The sequence below is a fragment of the Artemia franciscana genome, chromosome 18, assembly GCF_032884065.1.
Source record: "Artemia franciscana chromosome 18, ASM3288406v1, whole genome shotgun sequence".
NCBI lineage: Eukaryota > Metazoa > Arthropoda > Branchiopoda > Anostraca > Artemiidae > Artemia > Artemia franciscana.
The window spans coordinates 30,868,410-30,891,382 of NC_088880.1; the positions used below are offsets into that span (position 1 = coordinate 30,868,410).

General features: G+C 33.7%; 1 protein-coding gene across 1 annotated transcript in view; it reads left to right on the top strand.

Moving 5' to 3' along the window:
* LOC136038864 (uncharacterized) overlaps nucleotides 1–22,973 on the top strand; it is a 204,878-nt gene that overhangs the window by 78,030 nt on the left and 103,875 nt on the right. The window contains exons 14-20 of the mRNA XM_065722318.1: nucleotides 1,477–1,653; nucleotides 4,695–4,897; nucleotides 9,183–9,350; nucleotides 11,787–12,052; nucleotides 15,698–15,890; nucleotides 18,309–18,432; nucleotides 20,052–21,131. Coding sequence (XP_065578390.1) covers nucleotides 1,477–1,653; nucleotides 4,695–4,897; nucleotides 9,183–9,350; nucleotides 11,787–12,052; nucleotides 15,698–15,890; nucleotides 18,309–18,432; nucleotides 20,052–21,131 — 2,211 coding nt within the window. The remainder of the gene's footprint in view (nucleotides 1–1,476; nucleotides 1,654–4,694; nucleotides 4,898–9,182; nucleotides 9,351–11,786; nucleotides 12,053–15,697; nucleotides 15,891–18,308; nucleotides 18,433–20,051; nucleotides 21,132–22,973) is intronic.

Below are 22,973 nucleotides of genomic sequence, written 5' to 3' on the forward strand. Positions count from 1 at the left end.
TTTAAACAATGCCCCAGCCAAAGAAACGAATTTTTCGACTTTGATGTGAATAAGAAGTGAATCATATGCCCATCAAAGCAATTTTTATTTTTACCTGTTCATTAATTAAAAATTTATTTATTTTAAACGTAAATTCACCGGCCGGAGAGACAAATCTTTCAACTCTGATAAGAAATATTGCCGAACTAAATATTCACCCAAGCCACTGTTACAATTTCGCTGTCCGAAAGACAGATTTTTTAATCCTGTCACGAAACTAAAGTAAACAGAATATTCACCAAAATAAATCAGCGCACTAGCAGAAAGCTTTTATATTAAACGCAATTTCTTTGCCTGAGAGACGAATCTCTTAGCCTTAATCCGAAAAAAAAAAAAAAAAAACAACAGTGAACTGAATATTAACTGAAATAAATAAATTTTTACCAGCGCATGAGCAGAAGTTTCTATCTATTTAAACGCAATTTCGTCGGCCAGAGAGACGAATCTTTTAGCCCTGATGCGGAAAGCCTGCGAAGCGAACATTCACCGAAGTTAGAAGGAAATTTGTCCGTGGTTGCGGTCAAATTAAGGAAAGCTGGCTGTTTATCCGCTACTGCTACTACTACTATTACTAACAACTCACCGCAGCACCACGCCGAAAAGGAAGGACGTAAGGGAAAAGTTAATTCCAGGGAGGGTGTAAAGAGGGAAGCTTTGAATAGATTAGGATAGAGGAGGAGTGTGTGTAGCTGCGTTGGCCTCAGGCGGCTTGGTGCTGCGGTGAGTTGTTAGGAGTAGTAGAAGTAACGTATAAACACCAAGCTTTCATTAGTTTTAAACTCATATATGTGGTTTACAAGATTTTATTTTCTAAATGAAAGTGAGCCCAATATTAGGGGTTACTTTGAGCCCCTATTTGGTTAAGCTTTAGACCAGTTTCAGGAGCTAACAATTAAATCTAAATGCAGTAACGCTATTTCTTCCTGTTTCTTCACTTGTACTATATTCTCCAAAATTATTTATAATTCACAATTTAAGTAACTTGGCTATCAAATAAGAATTAAAAATTGAATAAGTAAAAACAAAGATAAAAAAAAGAAGGTGGATTCAGTAAAAAGACAAATTTCCCGAAAAACTAGAAGATAAAGTCATTTTCATCCTTGGGGAGCCCCTTGTAAGTAAGTTTACAGCACCCTATAATTCTTTCTTTGCTTATATATACTTTTGAAAATGATTACTTGCACTAACTAGCTTGATCCTTCTAATGGCACTTATAAAAATGCATTTACTTGCTCAAATTTCCCATTGCAGTAACGAGTAAAAAAGGACGATTATTTGGCTCCTTTTTCTGATTTATACATATAAAACAATCGGGTTGACTTGTCACAAAAATAAACCAATAACTTTTGAACACACGTTTTAGATAGAAAGTAAAGGACAGTAAGCTCTCTTTTTCTCTACTGTATCTCTGTTAGCACGAGTATTATTTATTTTCAGGATTGCGTTGTCCTGTGCTGCCAACAATATTGAATGGTATCATAACAAATATAACCCGAAATTATGCTTTTGGCGATGAAGCCCGAGTACAGTGTCATAAAGGATTTAGAATTAATGGCTCTTCTATAATTCGATGTGGCCCCGATGGCGATTTTGTAAATGTGCCAGTTTGCCAAGGTGAGTTTTTTCCCTTTTAGTTTTCGCTTTATCCCTTTCTCGTCTTTGGCAATTTTTTTCAAAATGTCATAAGAGAACTTTGTGAACTTAATATTACACAAAATTAAAATGCTTACACTAAATTAAATTCATAATTTAAACTAAAATTGTCTAATTACTAAACAAGACTAAACTGTAAAACAATTTATCTAAATTATATAAAGTGCCCAAAATTATCTAACAATACATCTAATCTAAAACAGTGTAATAATAATCTATGACTATCTAATTCAAATACTCTTAATGATACATGTAAATTATCTACTAAAAGTATACTAAGTTATAAATTGATCCCAAATATCCCCTGTCAATCATTCCAAATTCTCCAAATTTCATAAAATATTGGCCCTGAACCAGGAACTCGAAAGTAAAAAATAAGTGCACTTCCCCTGACCCACTTATTTCTGTTACATTAAGTGAGGATAAGTTGTTGTTTCTTCTGTTGCTGTTATATTGTTGCGTTTGTTGCTGTTACAGTAAGTTTGCAAAAATTTGTCACCAATGGGTAGCTTTACGCTCTCCCAGTGAGGGATTCGACGTGATGTCATTGGCTGTTTTCGAAAAGTATATCCGTTACCCTCTCTCGGAAGAGTTATCAACACCTCTACTACAATTCGCCTATCTAATACAGCAAACATGCAGAAACATGTAGGGTTACAATGCCTACAAGAGAAAACACACTGCACAGAGTACTTGAAAGACAATTTTTTAACTCGCTGTACTATATTTTGACGTAAATAGCGACGAAGATCACACTGACTTTCTGTCTTAAATACAAACAACAAGTAGAAACTACAGGGAGTTTTTTCTTAAGACAATGGAACCTTTACCCTAAATGAATATTTCGACCCTATATCCAAGGGCCTTCCTCAGCTAAACAAATGAAAAAATATGAAAGAAACTCATATTAAAATACGACCATTAGAACTAAAATCTTTTTAAAACAGTCCTAGCAACCTTACTTCCGGGAAGTTCAACCAGGACTCGAGAGTAACTTACTAGAGTAAGTTTCTTTTATATTTTCTTTTTTTTTTTGCTGAGGATGGCTCTTGGATATAGGGTTGAAGCATTCATTTAGGGTAAAGGTTCCAGTGTCTTCAGAAAAAAAAAATTCCTGCTGTTTCTATTTGTTGTTTGTATTTACTATATTTTGAATGGAACATATGCTGTTATATGTGCAACAAACATCTGGCCTTATGTCTTGTAGCTTTGGCCTTTACCATATTGGATTTTGTTTAAATTCGGGTTATTCTTTCGTTATGCTTTTTGTGTTTTGCACAGTATTCTTTTTTCCCTGTGTTTTATTAAGCTATTTTTTTTTTCCGTTGATAAAGACTTCTAGATGTGAAGACGAAATATTTTGACGTTTATTATCAAATTTTTTATTAAATAGTTGTTTTTATTTTCAATGTCCTATTAAAAAATTTTACCCATCTTTAATATATTTTCTTTCAGTTGTAAGAAGCAGTTAAGTTTCAGTGCATCTAATTTTGTTAATGTTCAGTTTTATGGTAATAATTTTTACTTTGAAAGTAAAACTAAACATTAATCATGACTCCACCCACGCAAAATAACACGAAGGCAAACTGGCTTACTAAAAGGCAAGAACTATTGCCAAAATTTTGCGTTTTGAAGGTTTATGTTTAATTGAGGTCATGGAATTTCACTTAAAAAATCGCGATCACTCCATATAATAATCAAGTCTTCGGGAATATATATTGAAAGGTAATTAATACAATATCTATATGGAAAGAAGAAAATACTTCATGGAAAGCTATGGAAATTTTAAATCAAATATAGGAAGTCCTGGGCTGGGATATTAATTCACTAAAATGCTAGGAGGAGGCAGTATATTTGCCTCCTTCCATTTTTTGCCGTTTTATTTTAATGTATTTATTTTAATTTTTTATTTTATTATTTTATTATATTTTACTATATTTATTTCTTTTATTTATTATTTATATATTTATTATATTATTTATATATTATTGTATTATTATATATTATTGTATATATATTATTATATATTATCATATTTATATATTATTATATTATTTATATATATATATATATTATTTATTTATTATTATATTATATTTAATTATATTTTATTGTATTTAATTATATTTTAATTTATTTTGATGTATTTTCAAAGTCTATAGGGGAAGTGTAGTTCCGTTGTTTTATTGATTGTTTTTTTTTTCAACCAAAAATCTATAAAGAGTATTTTTCATAGTCTAAGAGGGACGAAAGAAATGCTGGGAGGGGTAATTAATCCAATGCACATTTTGCATCAAAAAGTCGTTATCAATCCAAATTTAGGGAAATACGCTGGAATTTCGAGAATGGTGTTTGTTCCATGTATAGGTATTCCTAGGTATAGGCCTGCCTAGGTACAGGCAAGTGTACCTAGAGTGGGAAAATGTTTCAGAATGGGACTAATACTGCAGAAGAAATTGTTTTGACTCCATTTCGATGATATTGTGGTATTGATACTCTTAAGCTGTGGAGTGATAATATCCGCTTTCCCTTTTATTGTCAAATAAAGATTGTCAATTAAAGGAGGTTGAAGATATAAAATGTTTACCTTCAGCGAATCATGGAGTCACCATCTAGTAGTTTAAGAGTTAACGTTAGAAAGCCTAAGGTCTTATCTCAGGTAAAAGATTTATATGATATGTATAGAGAAGTCAAAGTAGGGAAACGTCTGTTGCTAGACCAATATATTTGATAAATTGAAAGTGCCTATTGTACAAATCTTAGGGGAACAGATCCTACCCCTTGAAAAAACATTAGTATTTTTTGTAGGGTCAGCTAAATCCTCAGTTATTGGATGAGTCGTGTGTTTAATCTCCGAAAAATACATTAAAATTAATTGTTTTTACAGATATCGATGAATGTGTCATGGATCATTATTTTTTGTTGGGTCAGCTAAATCCTCAGTTATTGGATAAGTCGCATGTTTAATCTCCAAAAATGACATTAAAACAATTGTTTTACAGATATCGATGAATGTGTCATGGAGCAATGTGATGGAGCGTCCACCGTTTGCGAGAATGTACCAGGGTCTTTTCATTGTGACTGTAAGGCTGGTTTTACGCCAAGCTTAGAATGCAAACCTGTAACAGACCTTGGTCTGGGTTCTGGTGCCCTCCCAAATGAATTGATAACTGTTTCAGGATTTGAGCCCGGGTTCCCAAAAGAGGTAAGCAGTAGTATTCTTTTGGAGAGTGAAAATGATTCGACCCAATAATAATCAGTAATTTCTTATGAAACAAATTGCCATTTTAGTAAACTAAGCCTGTCCAATAAAGTTTTCTCTGTGGCTCTCACTCTTTTCCTGTATTATTTTATATGGAAATTTGTATGGGCAGAAAGCCAATTCCTGGCTGATGAGCTTTTAGATGAGTCAGACAACTAGCTTTTGTTTCTCACTGACGTAACTAGTACTCGTAATGAGCTTAATTCCATTTAGGGCGAATATAGTAAATCCCAAGAGAATTAGTCCCTTGGAAACATCGCAGAATAATAATAATAAAAAAAACTAAAGAAGATATGATAAGCGTGTACTTACTTATTTGCTTGTATTTGGGTCACGTTTGAGCCTTGTCCAGGCCCATTATGGCATCCAGAATTTGCCGACAAGCGTCCCTCCATCGTTCTCTTTTAAGTGCGACTGGCTCGATCAACCGAATCCACTGTCTATTCCAGCGATGCCCGTGCTTCTTGAAACCTCCCAATGGCTCGAGGTCGGCTCTAACTTTCGATAACCATGTCTTTTCTGTTCTCCGGGCTTCTTCTTCCAGCGTGTAAGGGGTTGGCATATCAAGCACTGTTTGATGAAAGAGTCATCTGACTACTTGTTTTTGCTATTTTCGTTTAAGTGTTTTCTTGTTTTTTTTTTGTATTTTTTATGGCGGCAAATTATTAAAAAACAACAAAATTCACCTTTCATATTTTTACATCTCCCTAATTTCCTTGATTGACACCACTAGGCACATATTCACCTTACACCATATTCACCTTACATATTTTTACTTCTCCCTAATTTCCTTGATTGGCACCACTAGGCACATATTCACCTTACGTATTTTTACTTCTTCCTAATTTCCTTGATTGACACCACTAGGCACATATTCACCTTACACCATATTCACCTTATACCATATTCACCTTACACCATATTCACCTTACGCCATATTCACCTCACATCATATTCACCTTACACCATATTCACCTTACGTAGTTTTACTTCTTCCTAATTTACTTGATTGACACCACTAGGCACATATTCATCTTACACCATATTCACCTTATACCATATACACCTTACACCATATTCACCTTACACCATATTCACCTCACATCATATTCACCTTACACCATATTCACCTTACGTATTTTTACTTCTTCCTAATTTCCTTGATTGACACCACTAGGTGTCAATCAAGGCGCATACAACTATTTAGGCAAAGAAAAGCGCTAGTACTTTTCAGGAAAGGGGTGTGTTATGACCGTTCTATATAAACCTTTTGTTTCCCATTTAAAGAGTATTGGATTTTGGCAGCGTAACTCGGTCTTGCTTTCAGTGTAAACTTTTGCATTTTCATCTTTGCGTTAAAACTGGTCGAAGAAAATTGCCTACTTTGGTGTTCTACAGACATATAGGTTTGTTACCAAAAGAAATTATAACACAGTTTGCTTCATTTGCAGAGAAAGCAGGGTACCTGCAGGGATTTTCAGCTTTGATAAAGCTGAAAACTAAAACTGAAAAACAAAATAACTGCAACTGAAAACTAAAGTATAAACTGAAAACTGAAACTGAAGCTAAAACTGAAAACACGAAGGTGGTCAACTATGATATCATCTAGATACAGGTATTTATACCAAAGAAAAAATGTAACATAGTTTCTTCACTTGCACGGCAAGTCCCTGAACGAAATTCCAGAATTTACATTTTCAGCTTTAAATTAAAGTTGGTCGAAGAAGGTGATCCACTTGGTTGTTCTATAGATTTATTAAATAGATTATAGATTATAGATATAGATTATAGATTTATTAAAAAAATTAGCATAGTCCCTTTCACTCGCAGGGACAATCTAGGAGGTCTTGGTAAATAGCAGATGAAAACAACATTTACACGCACTAATAATGTAAAAGCTCCAAAAGAAAAAGGAAAATCCGCTACTTAAAAAAAAAGGGACTATGAAAAAGCTGAAAAAAACTGTAAAAAAAACTAAAAAAAAGGAATAATCAGCCACTGAAAAAAATAGAAAAGGGAATGTGTAAAAACTGAAAACAATGTAAAAATCTCCAATAAAGGAAAAAGAAAAATCAGCCGCTCAAAAAAAAATCGAATAGTAAATATGAAAAAACTGAAAAACCGTAAAAAACTCGAACTAAGGAAAAAGGAAAAATCAACCACTGAAAAAATAGAAAAGGGAATATGAAAAACTGTAAAAAACTTAAATAAAGGAAAAAGGAAAAATCTGCCACTAAAAAAAAAAAAGAAAAAGGAATATAAAAAAACTGTAAAAAACTCAAACAAAGGAAAAAAGAAAAATCAGCCACTGAAAAAAAAGAAAAAACAGTAAAGGGAATAGTCCTATTGTACGTAATGAAACCTATAATTTAATTAAAATTAGTATGGTTCATAACCAAACACTTCGTCAAGTCACTCAATTCCAAATTAAGGAATGTCCATCATTCATCTAAACATCCAGTATGCAAGTTAAGGGTCCCCACTTGGCACGCTTATCGTAGGGAGGAGGTTTAGATAGATATAATCGAGTGGAAGTTATAACCTACTGAAAAAAAAAGAAATTATAAACCAGCTTCTCTTGCCATAAACCAACTGTAATCTTAGAGCGTATATTCCCTTTGCGATTAAGAAACAATAAATAGACACATTTGTCGAAAGACTTGGGTCATTTAATTCGCGATTACACTTTATAAAAGCTATGGGAGAACTGACGACGTAATGAATTGAATAAGCTGAAGAAAGAATTGTATAAGAACTTTGGCTTGGAAATCTAACTATTCTAGTGGTGTGATTTTTTTAAACCAAACGACGAAGACCACATTGCTTCTCCATGACACAAACAATAAAGGAAACAACGTAATGAGAAAATTTTAAATACTGGATAGTAAAAGAAAACTAACTGATCATTTTGGCTTTACGTAAAATTCCCTCAGCCAAACAAAAAGTTGAATAAATATACAATTCAACTTACGATGAGAAAATGAAAATTTGTAACTAAAAACATCAGTGAAAGAGTCTTAACATCATTAAAGTAATAACGTTTGGCTAGGCTGTATCAAGTGTGGGGGTTAGGGGGTTTGAGCCCCCTCCTTCAAAATTTTTGTCCTACTCGTAAAAACGTAAAAACCCCCTAACCGGAGAAACAAAATACCCCCGAACAAATCCCTGAATATAGCCCTGATTTTAGGACTGGTTTAAGGCCGTGAAAGTAAACTATAAAACATCGAGCTTCAAAATTTAAGTTAGGTCAGCCTTCTGTCTCTCAATTCTCTAGAGACCGTCGATTCTCATAAACCCTTCAGATAGGACTTATTCATTGGCGGAAATAGCAGGTTAATTATACCAGCTTGTCAATGTGGTCTCTAGGGCGATCTGAGACGATTGTTTCTGGCAAAAAAATTGTAAAAATTTTAGGTAGCTGAAAATATTCTATGGGACTGTTCGAAAATAGGAAAATACATCGAAAAATGGTTGCAATCATCTTACAGGTTATTGTCTTCTGCTCATGATAGCGCCAATTTTGTTCTATTCTTCATAGAGTACACTTTAAAAAAAAAAGCTAAACATTTTCTAAGATTTCTAAGCAATTAGAGGAAATAGAGCAAAATTCTAGCAAATATTTTGTAGCATCTTCAAGAAGCTACGGCCTGATATTAAAAGCGGTATCTTCCACCAATGAATACTTGAGTACTTTTTAAATATGAATTTTCAATTTTAACATGGGATTTTCGAGTTCCATCAGTTCACTTAATCACGACCTTAAGTTTACGACGGTTAGGAACGGTTTAGTTTTAATTTTATCGCTTTTATCGTAGGTTCAATTTGTGTGTGTGTGTTTTTTAGTCGAAGACGGCTATCAGACGAAACGTTCAATTAGTTTTCTTATAAAATTCTTTGTCTTTAAGATTTCCGCTTTGATGTTTGTATTATTAAAACAGTGTTGTCAGTGACAGCTTACTGGCAAAGAGAGACACAAAATTCATCCTAACGACTTGAATATGGTTAATAAATTGACAGAGCTCCTTAGTGTTTTTGCCATTGCACTTTTTTAGTAAGCATTTGTAAAATAAGCTTTGAGAAAAATTATGAAAATAATTGGGATTCACAGCTTTTCCAACATAATTTCTTCCTGTAAAAGATTAGAAGTGTGAGGCCCGGCAGCCCCTCCCCACGTGTTTTATTTAACCCAGTCCTAATAGAATAATTATGCCAGCTTTCTATCTTTTAGAAAGTCCGATTGAACAGTAAAGGAGGATGGTGTGGATCAGAACCATCAGGTGGTGAAAATTGGGTTCAGTTTGACTTCAGAGTCACAACAATACTGAGAGGATTCAGAACACAATCTGTCATCAGACCAGGAGGTGTTACAGCTTTAGCTTCATCAATCCGTTTGCTGGTAAGTGGAATTTTCAGATTAGATGTCACGAGAGTATAGTGGCATAGGTTTTTGAAATACTTTTTTGGGGCCATACAATGAAGGCGATGTGGTAACTTAAAGGATTAAACTGTCGTCCATCACAAATATTTTTAGCTTGTGTGGCTCAACTATTTAATTGATTGGCTGATATTGCCACAACTTGTAGAACTTGGATATGAGATCAGAATAAATAACAAAAGATCCTAAGTCAGCATTATTATGCCAAAAATCTAATAAAAATCAATTAACTATTGAAATAATTAAATAATTATTTTAAATATATTTTTAATAAAATAAAATAAAATAAATTTTAAATAAAATAAATTTAATTAAATTTTTTATGTATTAATTTTAATTTAAATTATTTTAAATATATTAAATAATTAAAACTCAATTATCCCGCTTTGTGTCGGAAATGAAGACACTCAGTTTTAGTGTAACCTAAAGCATCAAAAAGTGTAATTTTATTTTATTAAACAGAGCAGGATTTTCTTTTTAAATCTCAGGAAAGGGTAGTCCCTTAAAATTTTTGTTGCATACATGCTAGGAAAACGCTAGAAATCCGCTCAAAAGAAACTTCATTTGAGCAATTTTGCAACTTTGGGATTTCCCTGTTATGCTAACCACTTTGATTGACTGACAAAACCTTACTGACAAAAGGGACGCATAATTTAATTATCTTTCAATCAAAGTTCATAGTCAAACCACAGATTATCAATAGCTCTCGACGATGGCTATTCCCCTGGGAGAATCACTATTGCGTCGTCTTTTGTCCTTGTGACAGTCAGCCGACGCTGAGGCTGGCAAAATGACTTTAAGATGTTATCTCTTAAGGAAATTTGCAACGAAAAAGACAATACCCTGTAAGAAACTTTATTAACCAAAATCGCAAACGTTAGTGCAGTTATATCATTCATACCGTGAAATCAATTACACTCAATACATATAAATCAGTACTACACTGCTTACATACAAATCCGTAAAATAAACTACATCAAACGACAAATACTTCTTAAAATTTTACCCTTAAAATGTCGAGGAAAATAAGTGACAAACGATTTACGACATCTTTCGGCACTAAAGGCTGGGTAAGTCATTAATATTGGACAGTTCTTTTTGATTTATTGGAGACTAGTGGTTGGTTCTTCTGCAGGGGGTTCTCAAGGACGGGTAATAAACCATGATGAGTTGGAAAGTTCAAACATTTCAGTGCAAGACGATATACCAGCTTATGTCTGCGATTATCAAGGAAAACTAGTGGCATCAGTGAGGCTTGAACTCGCAATCCCCTAATTACTAGGTATTTTTGCTGCCTTATACATGCAATTTTTTACAAGTTCTAAGGGAAACATTTCAGCGCAAAACGATATGCCAGTTCATGTCTGCAATTGTCAAGGAAAATCACTGGCAGCAGTGAAGCTTGAACTCGCGACCTCCTAATTACTAGGTATTTTTGCTGCCTTATACATGCAATCTTTTTTTCAATTTCTAAGGGAAAAGAGTTGAATGTTGTTTTCCCTACTATTTTCATTTATAAAAAGGAAGCTAGAAAGGCTTTTGTTCTTAAGTTACAAGGGGCCAGGGTTAAATGTTTTCTTTGACTTGTAAAAGGAAGTGCGTTTAGTTTAGCGACAAATCCCTTGTGCTTCACCAAGTGGCTTTGCTAGTGCAATTTTTCATAGACAGTTAGTTTATTCTCATAACGACGTTGGGATCTTTTACGAAAATTTTTCATTTTTCAATTGGACGGTACAAACTATTTTCCCATAGTATAGTTTCTAAATTACGTCCTAAGATTGGCCACAAGGCATTCCTCTTGGGACATATACGCAGTGGCTCACATGAGAGAAGATTGGAGGCTACTCACCGACGCCCTGTGTGCCTCCGGAGGCACTGGAGGAACCAAGGTCTAACGTCTACCAAACAATTTACTTTTTGGAGGATGTGATCTCGGAAAAATTTTTCAGGTCGTAAAATTTTAAAAAAATCTTTCGGTCAACATGTTCCAGTTCCACATAGAAGTGGATTTGAAGACGATATAGAGGCTTAGTAGTAGTTTAACTAATTTCATTGAATAGTTTTACTTATTTATTTTTCGATTCTGCGTGGCAACACTGACGAAATTGTAGTACTTCAGTAAAAACCTCATGTTTTGAAATAACCAAAAAAAAAAATCTTAAAAAATCGGGGTTTTCATGCTTGAATAGCAAGATGAGTTTGAAGTTTAAAGCTTTAAAACTTCATTCCATTCATACGAAGTACATATATTCCTTTTTATATTTATTACAAAGTTATTTTTTAGTTGTTTATTCATTATTTCCCTTTCCTTTAATCTTCAGTAGGACATGCAAGTTTCTTGAAGCATTAATTCATTACTTTATTGATTACTGTAGTATAAGCAATCATTTTTTGCAGTATACAGATGACCTTGACGATATATTTAAAGAGTATCGAAGTCCAGAAGGCGCGCCAGTAGAATTTCGAATTCCAGAGGTTACTAGTGTTGCTGTTGTCAATCTTCCGATCCCAGTTGAGGCTCGATATATTCGTCTGGTTATTCAAGATTTTATCAAGGCACCGTGCTTACGACTTGAACTGTCGGGATGTCTGCGACAGTCCTGCAATGATATTAATGAATGTGCTGAAAATAACGGTGGCTGTGACCAGAAGTGTATTAACAGGTAATATATTTTTTGTTTTTGATACACCAAGCTTGATATGTTTTGATATGTTTTACCAAGCTTGATATGTTTTGATACACCAAGCTTGTTTTTGATACACCAAGTCATGCAATGATATTAATGAATGTGCTGAAAATAACGGTGGCTGTGACCAGAAGTGTATTAACAGGTAATATATTTTTTGAAAATCCAAATCAGATCCATTACAATGAGCTTCTTATATATTATTAAATAAAAAAAACTAGTTTTTTTAACTGAAAGTAAGGAGCGACATTAAAACTTAAAACGAACAGAAATTACTCCGTATATGAAATGGGTTGTCCCCTCCGCAATCCCTCGCTCTTTACGCTAAAGATTTTTATTGTTTTAAAAAGTTGAATTGTGGCAAAGAGTCAAACTTAAGCGTAAAGAGCGAGGGATTGCGGAGGGGACAGCCCATTTCATATACGGAGTAATTTCTGTTCGTTTTAAGTTTTAATGTCGCTCCTTACTTTCAGTTAAAAAAACTAGTTTTTTTTATTTAATTTCTTAACGTTTTGAATTAATGCATGTTTGATTTTGGCTCTCCACACATAAATTATTGAAATAAAATTTGTATATTAATTTTTTTTTGGCTAAATGGCTTTCTTTTAGTTTTGATCAGACGATTTTGAGAAATAAGGGGTGGGGAAGGAGGCCTAGATGCCCTCCAATTTTTCGGTTACTTAAAAAGGCTACTAGAACTTTTAATTTTTAACGAACGTTTTTATTAGTAAAAAATATGCGTAACTTAAGAATTAACTTACGTAACAAACTTTTATATTCTTATATTTTTATTATGTGTACGAGGGGGTTTGTACCCTCGTTAATACCTCGCTCTTTACACTAAATCGTAAGTTTTGTCCCAATTCTTTAAGAATGACCCCTGAATCAAAAAGGCCGTAGAATAAATAGTTGAAATTACTAAAAATACTTTAGCATAAAGAGCAAGGTATTTATCTCCTCCTAAATACCTCGCTCTTTATGCTAAAGTATTTTTAGAACCCCTCATATGTGTAATAATCTCTGTTCGTTTTAAATTTCAATGCTATTCCTTACTTTCAATTGAAAAAACGTTTTCATGTTTATTTTTTCATTGTTTTTTATAGTAATGCTAGAAAATCCTGCGCCCTTTTCATTGAATTTTTCTTCCCCCATGACATATTCCTCCAAGGAAAGATCCTCCCACATAGCCCCCTCCCATCAACCCCACCCCCCAAACCAAAAAAAATCCCCCTGAAAACGTCTGTACACTTCCCAATAACCATTACTTATGTAAACACTGGTCAAAGTTTTGTAACTTGCAGCCCCTCCCCCAGGGATTGTGGGGGAGTAAGTCATTCCCAAAGACATAGTTATTATGGTTTTCGACTATGCGGAACAAAATGGCTATCTCAAAATTGTAATCCGTTGACTTTTGAAAAAAAATTAGCGTGGGAGGGGGCCTAAGTGCCCTCCAATTTTTTTGATCACTTAAAAAGGGCACTAGAACTTTTCATTTCCGTAAGAATGAGCCCTCTTGCGAAACTCTAGGACCACTTGGTCGATACGATGACCCCTGGAAAAAAAAACAAAAAAAAAAGCAAATAAACACGCACCCGTGATTTGTCTTCTGGCAAAAAATAAGAAATTCCACATTTTTTAGGTAGGAGCTTGAAATTTTTGCTATAGGGTTCTCTGATACGCCGAATGTGATGGTGTGATTTTCGTTAAGATTCTATGACTTTTAGGGGATGTTTCCCCCTATTTTCCAAAATAAGGCAAATTTTCTCAGGCTCGTAACTTTTGATGACAAAGACTAAATTAATTGAAACTTATATATTTAGAATCAGCATGAAAATTCGATTCTTTTGATGTATCTTTTGGGATCAAAATTCCGTTTTTTAGAGTTTCGTTTACTATTGAGCCGGGTCGCTCCTTACTACAGTTCGTTACTACGAACTGTTTGATTATATCTTATTATTTTCGACAACAGACCTGAAAAAGGAAAAAAAAAACTAAAAAAGAAAAAGAAAAATTATCTTTTTTAAAAAGAGAAAAAACCGCGTATTCTCTGAACTGGAGAAAAATGTTTGACCCTTTTCCTCAAAAATTTAAGCTACTTAAATCCTCCTTTGCCTCGATGTAAATCTTTCTTCCCTCAATCTTCCCGACATCTGGCGTTAAATTCCTTTTATTTTATATTCTTACACTCCTAGGATATACCTCGCCCCCCTCCCAGATCATGAGGCTTAAAACCACTTCTGTTCCTACCTACATTACGTCCATGCTGTAAAGCTGAAGCTTTCCCGTAATCTTGGCGTTTTCAGGAAATTGAAGCATGCATTGCCTCAAAAAACTCTTCGTCAATTTTGAAATGGTTTTATAAAACCACATATATAATATTTTGCTTCATTTTGGTAGTCAGCATTGCCATCCTTCCTGAAAGGGTTTGTTTTAATCCACAAAAGTGCCCTGGGAATAATCGGAAACGTGGACGAGTTTCTTTCACTGGCATCGCTTTATCATTTATCGTGCTCAGTTAGTGACTCCATTTTTTTTCGGATTACTTCCATCAGTATTCCTCAATCTGCTTCAAGTGGTATCAGAACAGCATTCTAGGAATACGAGATCTGCATCGAACGTTCTAGTTAAGACGAACATTTAAATTGAGATCAGATTTTGCCCCGAATGTGGCTTGTGCGAAAGTGTGGAACGTGCTTCTAGGAAAGCTGAGATGTAAGAGCTCCTTGGGTCTTTTAAGAATAATTTTAGAATTATCTGATTGAATTTCAATAAATACAGTTCATTAATAATTATAGATTTTTTCGTTTATTTAATTATTTAATTATAGTCATTATTATCTCCGTTTTTATTATTATTGTTATTAATTTGTAAGGTTAAGGTGGCTGTACTTTCGGAGAGGAAGGGGGAATTTACTTTCAAAAGTGACTGTACTTTCGGGGAGGAAGGGGGAATTTACTAAGTGTTGAAATGTTTTAACGAGGGATATAGTTGTGTTTCAGAGTGAAGCCAGAGCCGTAACGCCCTGGCGCATTAAGATGGCGACTAACGCATTAAGATGAACTGTTAAGTTTAAGGTGCATTTTTGCAGAGAGAAGTACAATTTATGTCTATTTATTTATATTTATACCGCTAAAACCTGGTTGAATCAAATCAGTTGGAGATAATCCTCACGCCCCCTCCTTCAAAAAAGAAGACTTTTCCTGAAAATTCCAGTTTCATCTCCGTGCTGTGAGAAAAAAAGCTATACTTAACAAATTAAGATTTTAATGAAATCGGTTGAAAGTGTGCATATAGTCGATACTTTTGTAAAGCACGAATATTTGTCATTGCATTCAGAAATTATAGCGTTTAAAAATATATTTTAAGTACACTATTAAAGTGCAAAATTTTTCACCCACGTCTGTTTTCTTTTTAATTTAGTGATCACACTGTCAGAAAACTACTAAACTGAATTTTAAGGTCTTTTTTTCTATTAAAAACTGAATTTTATATTTTTTAAATATATATGGTTGTGTAAGTTTCCGCATAAGCAATTCAAACAATCGGGTTTCATTTTCACTCCCCTACAGCAATATACAGGTACTACAGCAATATACATACTGATTTTCATACATTTTTCAGTCCAGGGAGTTTTTCATGTGCGTGCAGTGTTGGCTATGATTTATTCATAAGAAATGGCACCGATGGATTCCACATTCCGTCAGTTGAGTCTGGAACAAGAGATGGCGACGTCTATCGTGTAAACAAAACATGTGTCAAAAAGATGTGTCCAGAACTTGACCCACCCAAAAATGGAGCCATTATTACAACAAAGGTATGAAACTAAATTCTGATAGAAGAAACTAAATATTGATATACTACTAATTGATGACTTACTACTAATTGACTAATTTAAAATTAGTTGATTTGTAATTAATACGAAAATATGAAACTAAAAACCAACAGAATAAGGTAAACTCCACAAGTGGATTGCTAATTACTGACTACTTTTAATTAATTATCGACTAAATAATTATTCAAGAGAAGATGGTAAATTTAATCCCGAGGAAAACTGGCAAAGGACTTTAATGTGAATTGTGGAAGGCGTATTACATGGGAGGCAAAATTCTCTTAAGGCTTTCTAGAAAATATAATTAAAAGTACCTTTGGTCCTGGCACTGAAGCATAAAGGTTTAATTAATTTTAAACACAATTTTAACCTTCTTATTGTCTTTAAATATTTGTTCTAAGTGGTCAACGGAATTTAAAAGATTATTTATTTTGATCTCTCTCTCCAATTTTTTTCATTACCCATTTTCAAAATTGAATCTTTCCTCCTACTAAGATGATTGAAACTCAAAATCGGAAAAAACTCAATATGTTTTTTTAGGTGTTGGAAATTTGCAACGGTAGTGGACGAATTCTTTATTCAATCAATGAGTAACCTTTTAATTAGTTATTGATTGAATGGTAATTGATTAATTAAGCAATAATGACTTAATTAAAAGCGTTTAGTAATTTTGACTTTTGGCTGGTGTATCTCACTGAAAGCAAAATTTGCCTTAATTCTTCCTATAAAAAGCTTCTTTTTCTGACCAAAAAAGCCCAATTTTAAATGAGTATACACGTGAAATATTTTTGAATTTATTAATATAGTAAATAAAATTTACTTAAAAATGCAACACATCTTTACAGGCTAGCAAAACTTTTTTTTAATTTATCTAAACCAAAAGCGTACTCATCCAGTTATTTCCATTGGGTGATTTTTAACCCAACAAGCCAAATTCTACTCGTTTGGACATCTACGTTTGATCAAGTTTTACAATTCTTACTACATTTTAGGCCCACAGTAAAAAAAAAATTAATAAGAAAACAAAAATAAAGTAAAAATTTATTTGGTGTATTAAAAAAACGTGAATTTCAAAATTTTTCTATAACCCAGAGCAAATAAATAAAATAAATTCCCCTTAGCCTTATTAGCAAAGGATAAACCTTGAGAGTATTCGTGCCGTGGATGCCAAAGAGTGGTAGCCCGGGGGGATTTCCCTTTTGGGAAACAATAAAATATTAAGATTTTTTTTTGGGGAAACAATATTATTATCACTTATATAATGGTTAAAGCTAAATTCTTGGTAGTATTCGCTCCCTTCCAGGAAAAAATTTCCCGAGGCGCTCTTGATATACGCAGACATTGCAGCCAGGGTTGTATTTTAAATTTAATAACCAATTAAACTTAAATAACCAAATACAATAACCAAAACTTTTAATAACAAACTGAATTGGTTTGCATGGAAAAATTCCTGGTAGAGATGTGGGAGGGGGTGTACCCAGTGTTCTCCATTTATGACCCATTTATCAAACTAATCAATGCTTTGAGTCCTCGCCATTTGTTTGCGTCAAAAATAGAAAAGAATACGTATGTTGATAATGCGTCAAAAAAGGTGAAAAAATCCTGAATAGAAATTAGAAGAAAATTTTAGAATGGGAACTAAAACAAGTTTATTGAAAAGCTTCGTATTGGAAGTTTTTCTGATTTTCAGATGTTTGCTTTTGATTGACATGATTTTTTATTGTTTAGGAGAAGAATTTACGACCCATTTTTCAAAGCAATCAATGTTTTTAACCCTTGTGATTTTTTTGGTCAAAAATAGAAAAAAAAAAGTATGTTCATAACACATCAAGGAGAAAATTGAGTTGAAAAAACCTGAATGGAAACGCAAAGAAAATTTTAGAACGGAAACTAAAACAAGCTTATTCAAAAACTTGATCTGTTTGTTTTTTAGTTTTTCCTTGTGTAAGAGAAAAATTTACGACCCATCTATAAAAACAATTAATGCTTTTGACCCGTGTCATTCGTTGAGGTCAAAAAAAGAAAAGAAAACGTATATTGATAACACAACAAAAAGAAAATTGAATTGAATAAATCCTAAATAGAAATACGAAGAATCTTTTACATTTGCAAAAATTTTACGCAAATTCAGGTGGAGCTATGTTCCCAAACGGTCCTCAATTTGTTTTTTACCTTTACTCAATATTTTATATTTTAGGAAAGTTTTCTCTTAGTATACGTTGACTCCCTTTTTTTTATGTATGTTAAGATTTAATCGGTCTATAGCTTCATTTTTAATCTTCTTTGTATTTGTTTTTTAACAAATAATGCTCCTCACTTTTGGTTTTGCATTTGTTCATCTTTTTAAAGAAATTATTCACGAATATTTTTGACCCAAACTTGACCTGAGCACTTATTTTGCAGAAGGACCATCATTTTGGCGATGCAGTTCAATTTCACTGCGACTTTGGATACGTCCTTGTTGGCAGTGAAAGCTTGCAGTGCACACCGCAAGGAACATGGACAGGAGATGCTCCAGTATGCCAGTGTAAGTTTATCACTTTTCAGGACAATTTAAATTTGTTATACTACCAATTTTGATTTTTTTTTTTTTTTTTATATATATGTCATATAGATAATATCTTGTGGTGTTATCATATGTAAAGCATTTATTTTAGACCTTTATTTAAAATTAATTTACCAGGTAAGGTTTTATGTCGATGGATACAATTAAGGGTAAATTGCCTTCTAATTCAAATATTGTTCCATCTGCTATATGGGGACAAATGATCAGATATGGAGAATTGAGCCATGGACAATGCCCCTGGGTTAAATGTTTGACTGCTAAAGGTCATTTGTCTCTATCCTGTCAGTTAACTAAGCTGAAAGGGCAACAAGCCCTGTTCATACTGTTCATAGAATAACCGTGTCCTATATTGTTATGATAAAAAAAAATTATATAAAAAACTTGAAAACAATACTAGACCCCATAAGACCCCAATATGAGGCTCATAAGCCCCTAGACGAACATCAATAAAATAACTTACCTCTCCAGAGAGTTTTGGAGTTACATATTTGTCCACTTATCGCTCTGATGGTGTGAACTTTTGACGAAATATTTGATTTCAAAAATATTTAACATAAATTTATTGCAATCATTTAATTCTAGCCAATCTCTAAAAAGTAGTTTCAAAATCAGTCACCATGTGAAATGACCTCTTAGTGGAAATATTGCCCAAAATTTCCTTGTTTTAAAAATAAATTTATGATAGAAAAACATATGACTTGTTTCATAGCACAAAGGAATTGATTTTGGTTTGGATTCTCAGGAACAAGCTTTAACCAGATTTGATAATGAGTTTTTTTATGCTACAATTATAATTTATTATAATTTGATGATTTTTCACTTTATTTCATTCTAAATTTGATTATTTTTCCGTAAAAAAAGATATGAGAAGTCTTATGGAAAATTATAACCTCCTAAATAGACCCCTAATCCATTGCGAAGGTAGAATCTATTGCTTGTCCTATGTGTGGATCTCAGGATGAAAGTTTAATACATTTTTTGTGTCAATTTGTCGAATTGAATGAATGGAGGCGAGAGATGTATGGTAAAGAAAAATTGAACGAGATATGGATGGTAGATAGAATGAAAGAGACAAATTTCCTGAGTGTTAAAAGGATAGCAAGATTTGTCAGGATTGCAGCGGTACATCGGGAGCATTTTCTTTAAATAGTATTAATTTATTTTAGTTAGTTTGTTGTTTGTTATGTAAATTTCCTATGGCCCACGGGCTTTTTCTGGAATGAATTTATTATTGTTATTATTATTAAACCCCTAATTCAAGTATATTTTGATTAAATTTATTAGAATATATTATATTTAAAGACTTTTTTGTTCGTTTTTAGGTTTTTTTATGATGAGTATTTTTCAATTTTTAAAGAATATTTTATTTATATTTATTTGCCTCTTCCGATCAAAATATAAGAAAAAAGTGTTAAAAATTTAAATTTTGTAAAAAAGACAAATAGTTGCTTCACTTTTTCAAGTTCAACAAATCCTCCATATATTTTAGCCTAATTTTTCCTGTTCGTTTTTCTTTACCATTTTTACTGCCGTTGGATTATTCTATATTATATTTTTATTTATAATTCATATCATTTTAGTTGCCAAATGTGAAGTATTGCCGGATGTACCTGGAGAAGGTCTCAGAATCTTACGTCCCGATCCCAACACAACTCTCATACCTTTCGGTGCTAATGTAAGCATCGAGTGCAATGATATCGGAAGAGAAAATAAACAAACACCCTTTGGTTTCTTTAGGCAGTGTGTCTACGACCCCAGACAAGGATCAAATGACTACCGACTGTCAGGAGCCCCACCGACATGCCCTAGAATTGACTGTGGTGAACCCCCTGAAACCTTTGGTGCAGAATATGGCATAATTCCTGATACAAGATATAAAGCGTCATTCTTTTTTGGATGTCAGCCAAGCTTCCGACTTGCTGGAATGTCATCACGCAATGACAATATTGTAAGATGCCAGGAAACAGGGGAATGGGATTTTGGTGATCTTCGTTGTGAAGGCCCAACTTGTGAAGATCCAGGCCGACCCGCTGACGGCATTCAACTTGCTAGCTCGTATGAACAAGGCTCAGAAATTTTCTTTGAGTGTACCAGACCTGGTTATATACCAATAACGAATATACCAATTTCCTGCCAACGAGAGCCAGAATGTAGCGTTATCAAGCCATTGGGTATTGCTTCTGGTCTGATTCCTGATGAGGCAATAAATGCAACGTCTGAGAGATCGAATTATGAAGCTGCTAATGTCCGACTTGGATCTACAACTGGATGGTGTGCACAGTCGGATGCTTTTAGTTTTGTCACCGTTGACCTTGGAAAGATTTCCAAAGTTAAGGTTATTCTTGTCAAGGGCGTTGTAACAACTGATGTTGTTGGACGACCCACTGAAATTCGTTTCTTCTACAAACTTCAAGAAGAGGATAGTTATGTTGTGTACTTTCCAAATTTCAATTTAACATCTCGAGATCCCGGGAATTATGGAGAGCTTGCCATGATTACCTTACCTTTTGCCGTTGAAGCTCGCTTTGTTGTCCTTGGAATTGTCAGCTACGATAAAAATCCATGCCTGAAATTTGAGCTAATGGGCTGTGCCGCTGAGGAGGAGGAGGAGGCTGATGTTCCTCTGTTGGGCTACGACAATGGCTATCCAGTGTGTGTTGGTAAGTTCTTCTTTGTTCGGCTTTGTCTTTTTAGAATAATTATGCTACTTTACATTGATGCTTTTTCAAGAATCTTATTCGGAGTTCATTCTGTATTCTAGCATTTTTATTGTAACATGTATTTTATTTATTGACATTTATCTATTAACATTTTTATTATAATTAGAATACATTTAGGGAAAAAAATGGCGACAAGCTTGCTACTTGTCCCTGGAAAAACACCTAGCGACTGAAACGTCGATTCGACGCCCTCTGCGCCAGCAGTGGGGGATCTTTATCCTTTTATCCTTTAGAGTAAATTTAAATCTTAGTCAGGTATTTACCTTTTTGTTCCACCTGTCAAACAGTTCGTGGTAACGAGCTGTAAGTAAGGACCAATTTGGCTCAATTGTAACCGGAACTCTAAAATACGAGATTTTAATATCAATAGATGTATCAAAAGAATCAGCTTATTATGCTGATCGCAAATATATAAGATTTTCCAGTTTAGTGTTACCCATCAAAGGTTACGATCCTGAAAAAGTTTACCTGATTTTTGAAATAGGGGAAATACTCTCTAAAATTAAAGGAATCCGAATGAAAATCATATCATCAAATCTGGCGTACCAGAGAACCTGACTGTAGAAGTTACAAGCTCTATCTGCAAAAATGTGGAATTTTGCTATTTTTGCCATAACAGTGATCACTGATGCGTGTTTATCTTTTTTTTTCCATGGGTGACTGCATCAAAATACTGGTCCTAGAAGATCGGGAGTGGGTGAACTCGAACGTAAATTAAAATTTTTAGTGCCCTTTTTAAGTGACCAAAAAGATTGGAGGGGAAATGGGCCCCCTCCCACGCCCATGTTTTCTCCAAAATAAACTGATCAAAATTTTGCGATAACCATTTTGGTCCAAATGGTCGAAAGATTAAATAATTATGTCTTTAGGTGTAAAATGACCCCCTACAGTCCATGAGTAAAGGCCTGAAAGTAATGAAATTCGTTTTTGTATAGTATTTGTCATTGTAAGGTATTCAGACATTTTTTGGGGGGATGGGGGTTTGCTTGCGGTGGATTTCTATAGGGAGTATCTTCCTTGGGGAGGGAAATTTCTGGGGGCTAATTTGATTTAATTGTTTTACATTTTCTTTGCCAAATTGTTCACGTGGAGATGTTCCGGGAGAATTATCCAGAGACTTTTTTCCGCGTGTTTTGATTTCCGAGAAACAATTTTCACGGAAGCGGCATTTCTGTAGTGATCGAGAAACTGATTAGAGATTCAATTCAAATGAAAGAATGCTTAGGAAAAATTTTCAGGCTGAATTGTCTGCAAGAAATTTTACTGGCAGAGGGGATTCTCAGCGAGGATGGAACTGTCTGAAGAGGATTTGACAGGGGGGGTATACTTTACGTTGGATGAAATTTCCACGGATGAGTTTTCTGTGAGGGGTGGGGTATATTTAATAGAGGGTGTGCCAGATTTACCGGGATTATTTGAAAAACGAACAGCCCCTGTCAAACACGGAATAATTTCTGTTCGTTTAAGTTTTAATGTCGCTCCTTACTTTCAGTAAAAAAAAAAATTATTTAATTTTCTTGTAAGGATCATTTTGAAATATGAATAAGAAATAAAGATGCTGCTTCTTACTACAATGAATGCTTCCATTCTAATGAAAACTAGACTGGAAGCAGTTACAGAATAAATACGTTTTTTTTATCTTTGATTCTCTTAACTTCATCGAGAAATAACACATGCTGAAATTAGATGCTATTTTATTATGAGCTTACCACTTCAGATTCACTTAAACTGTTGGGGAATATTATTTAAAGGCATATATGCATGTGAGGTTTTAAACTTCTC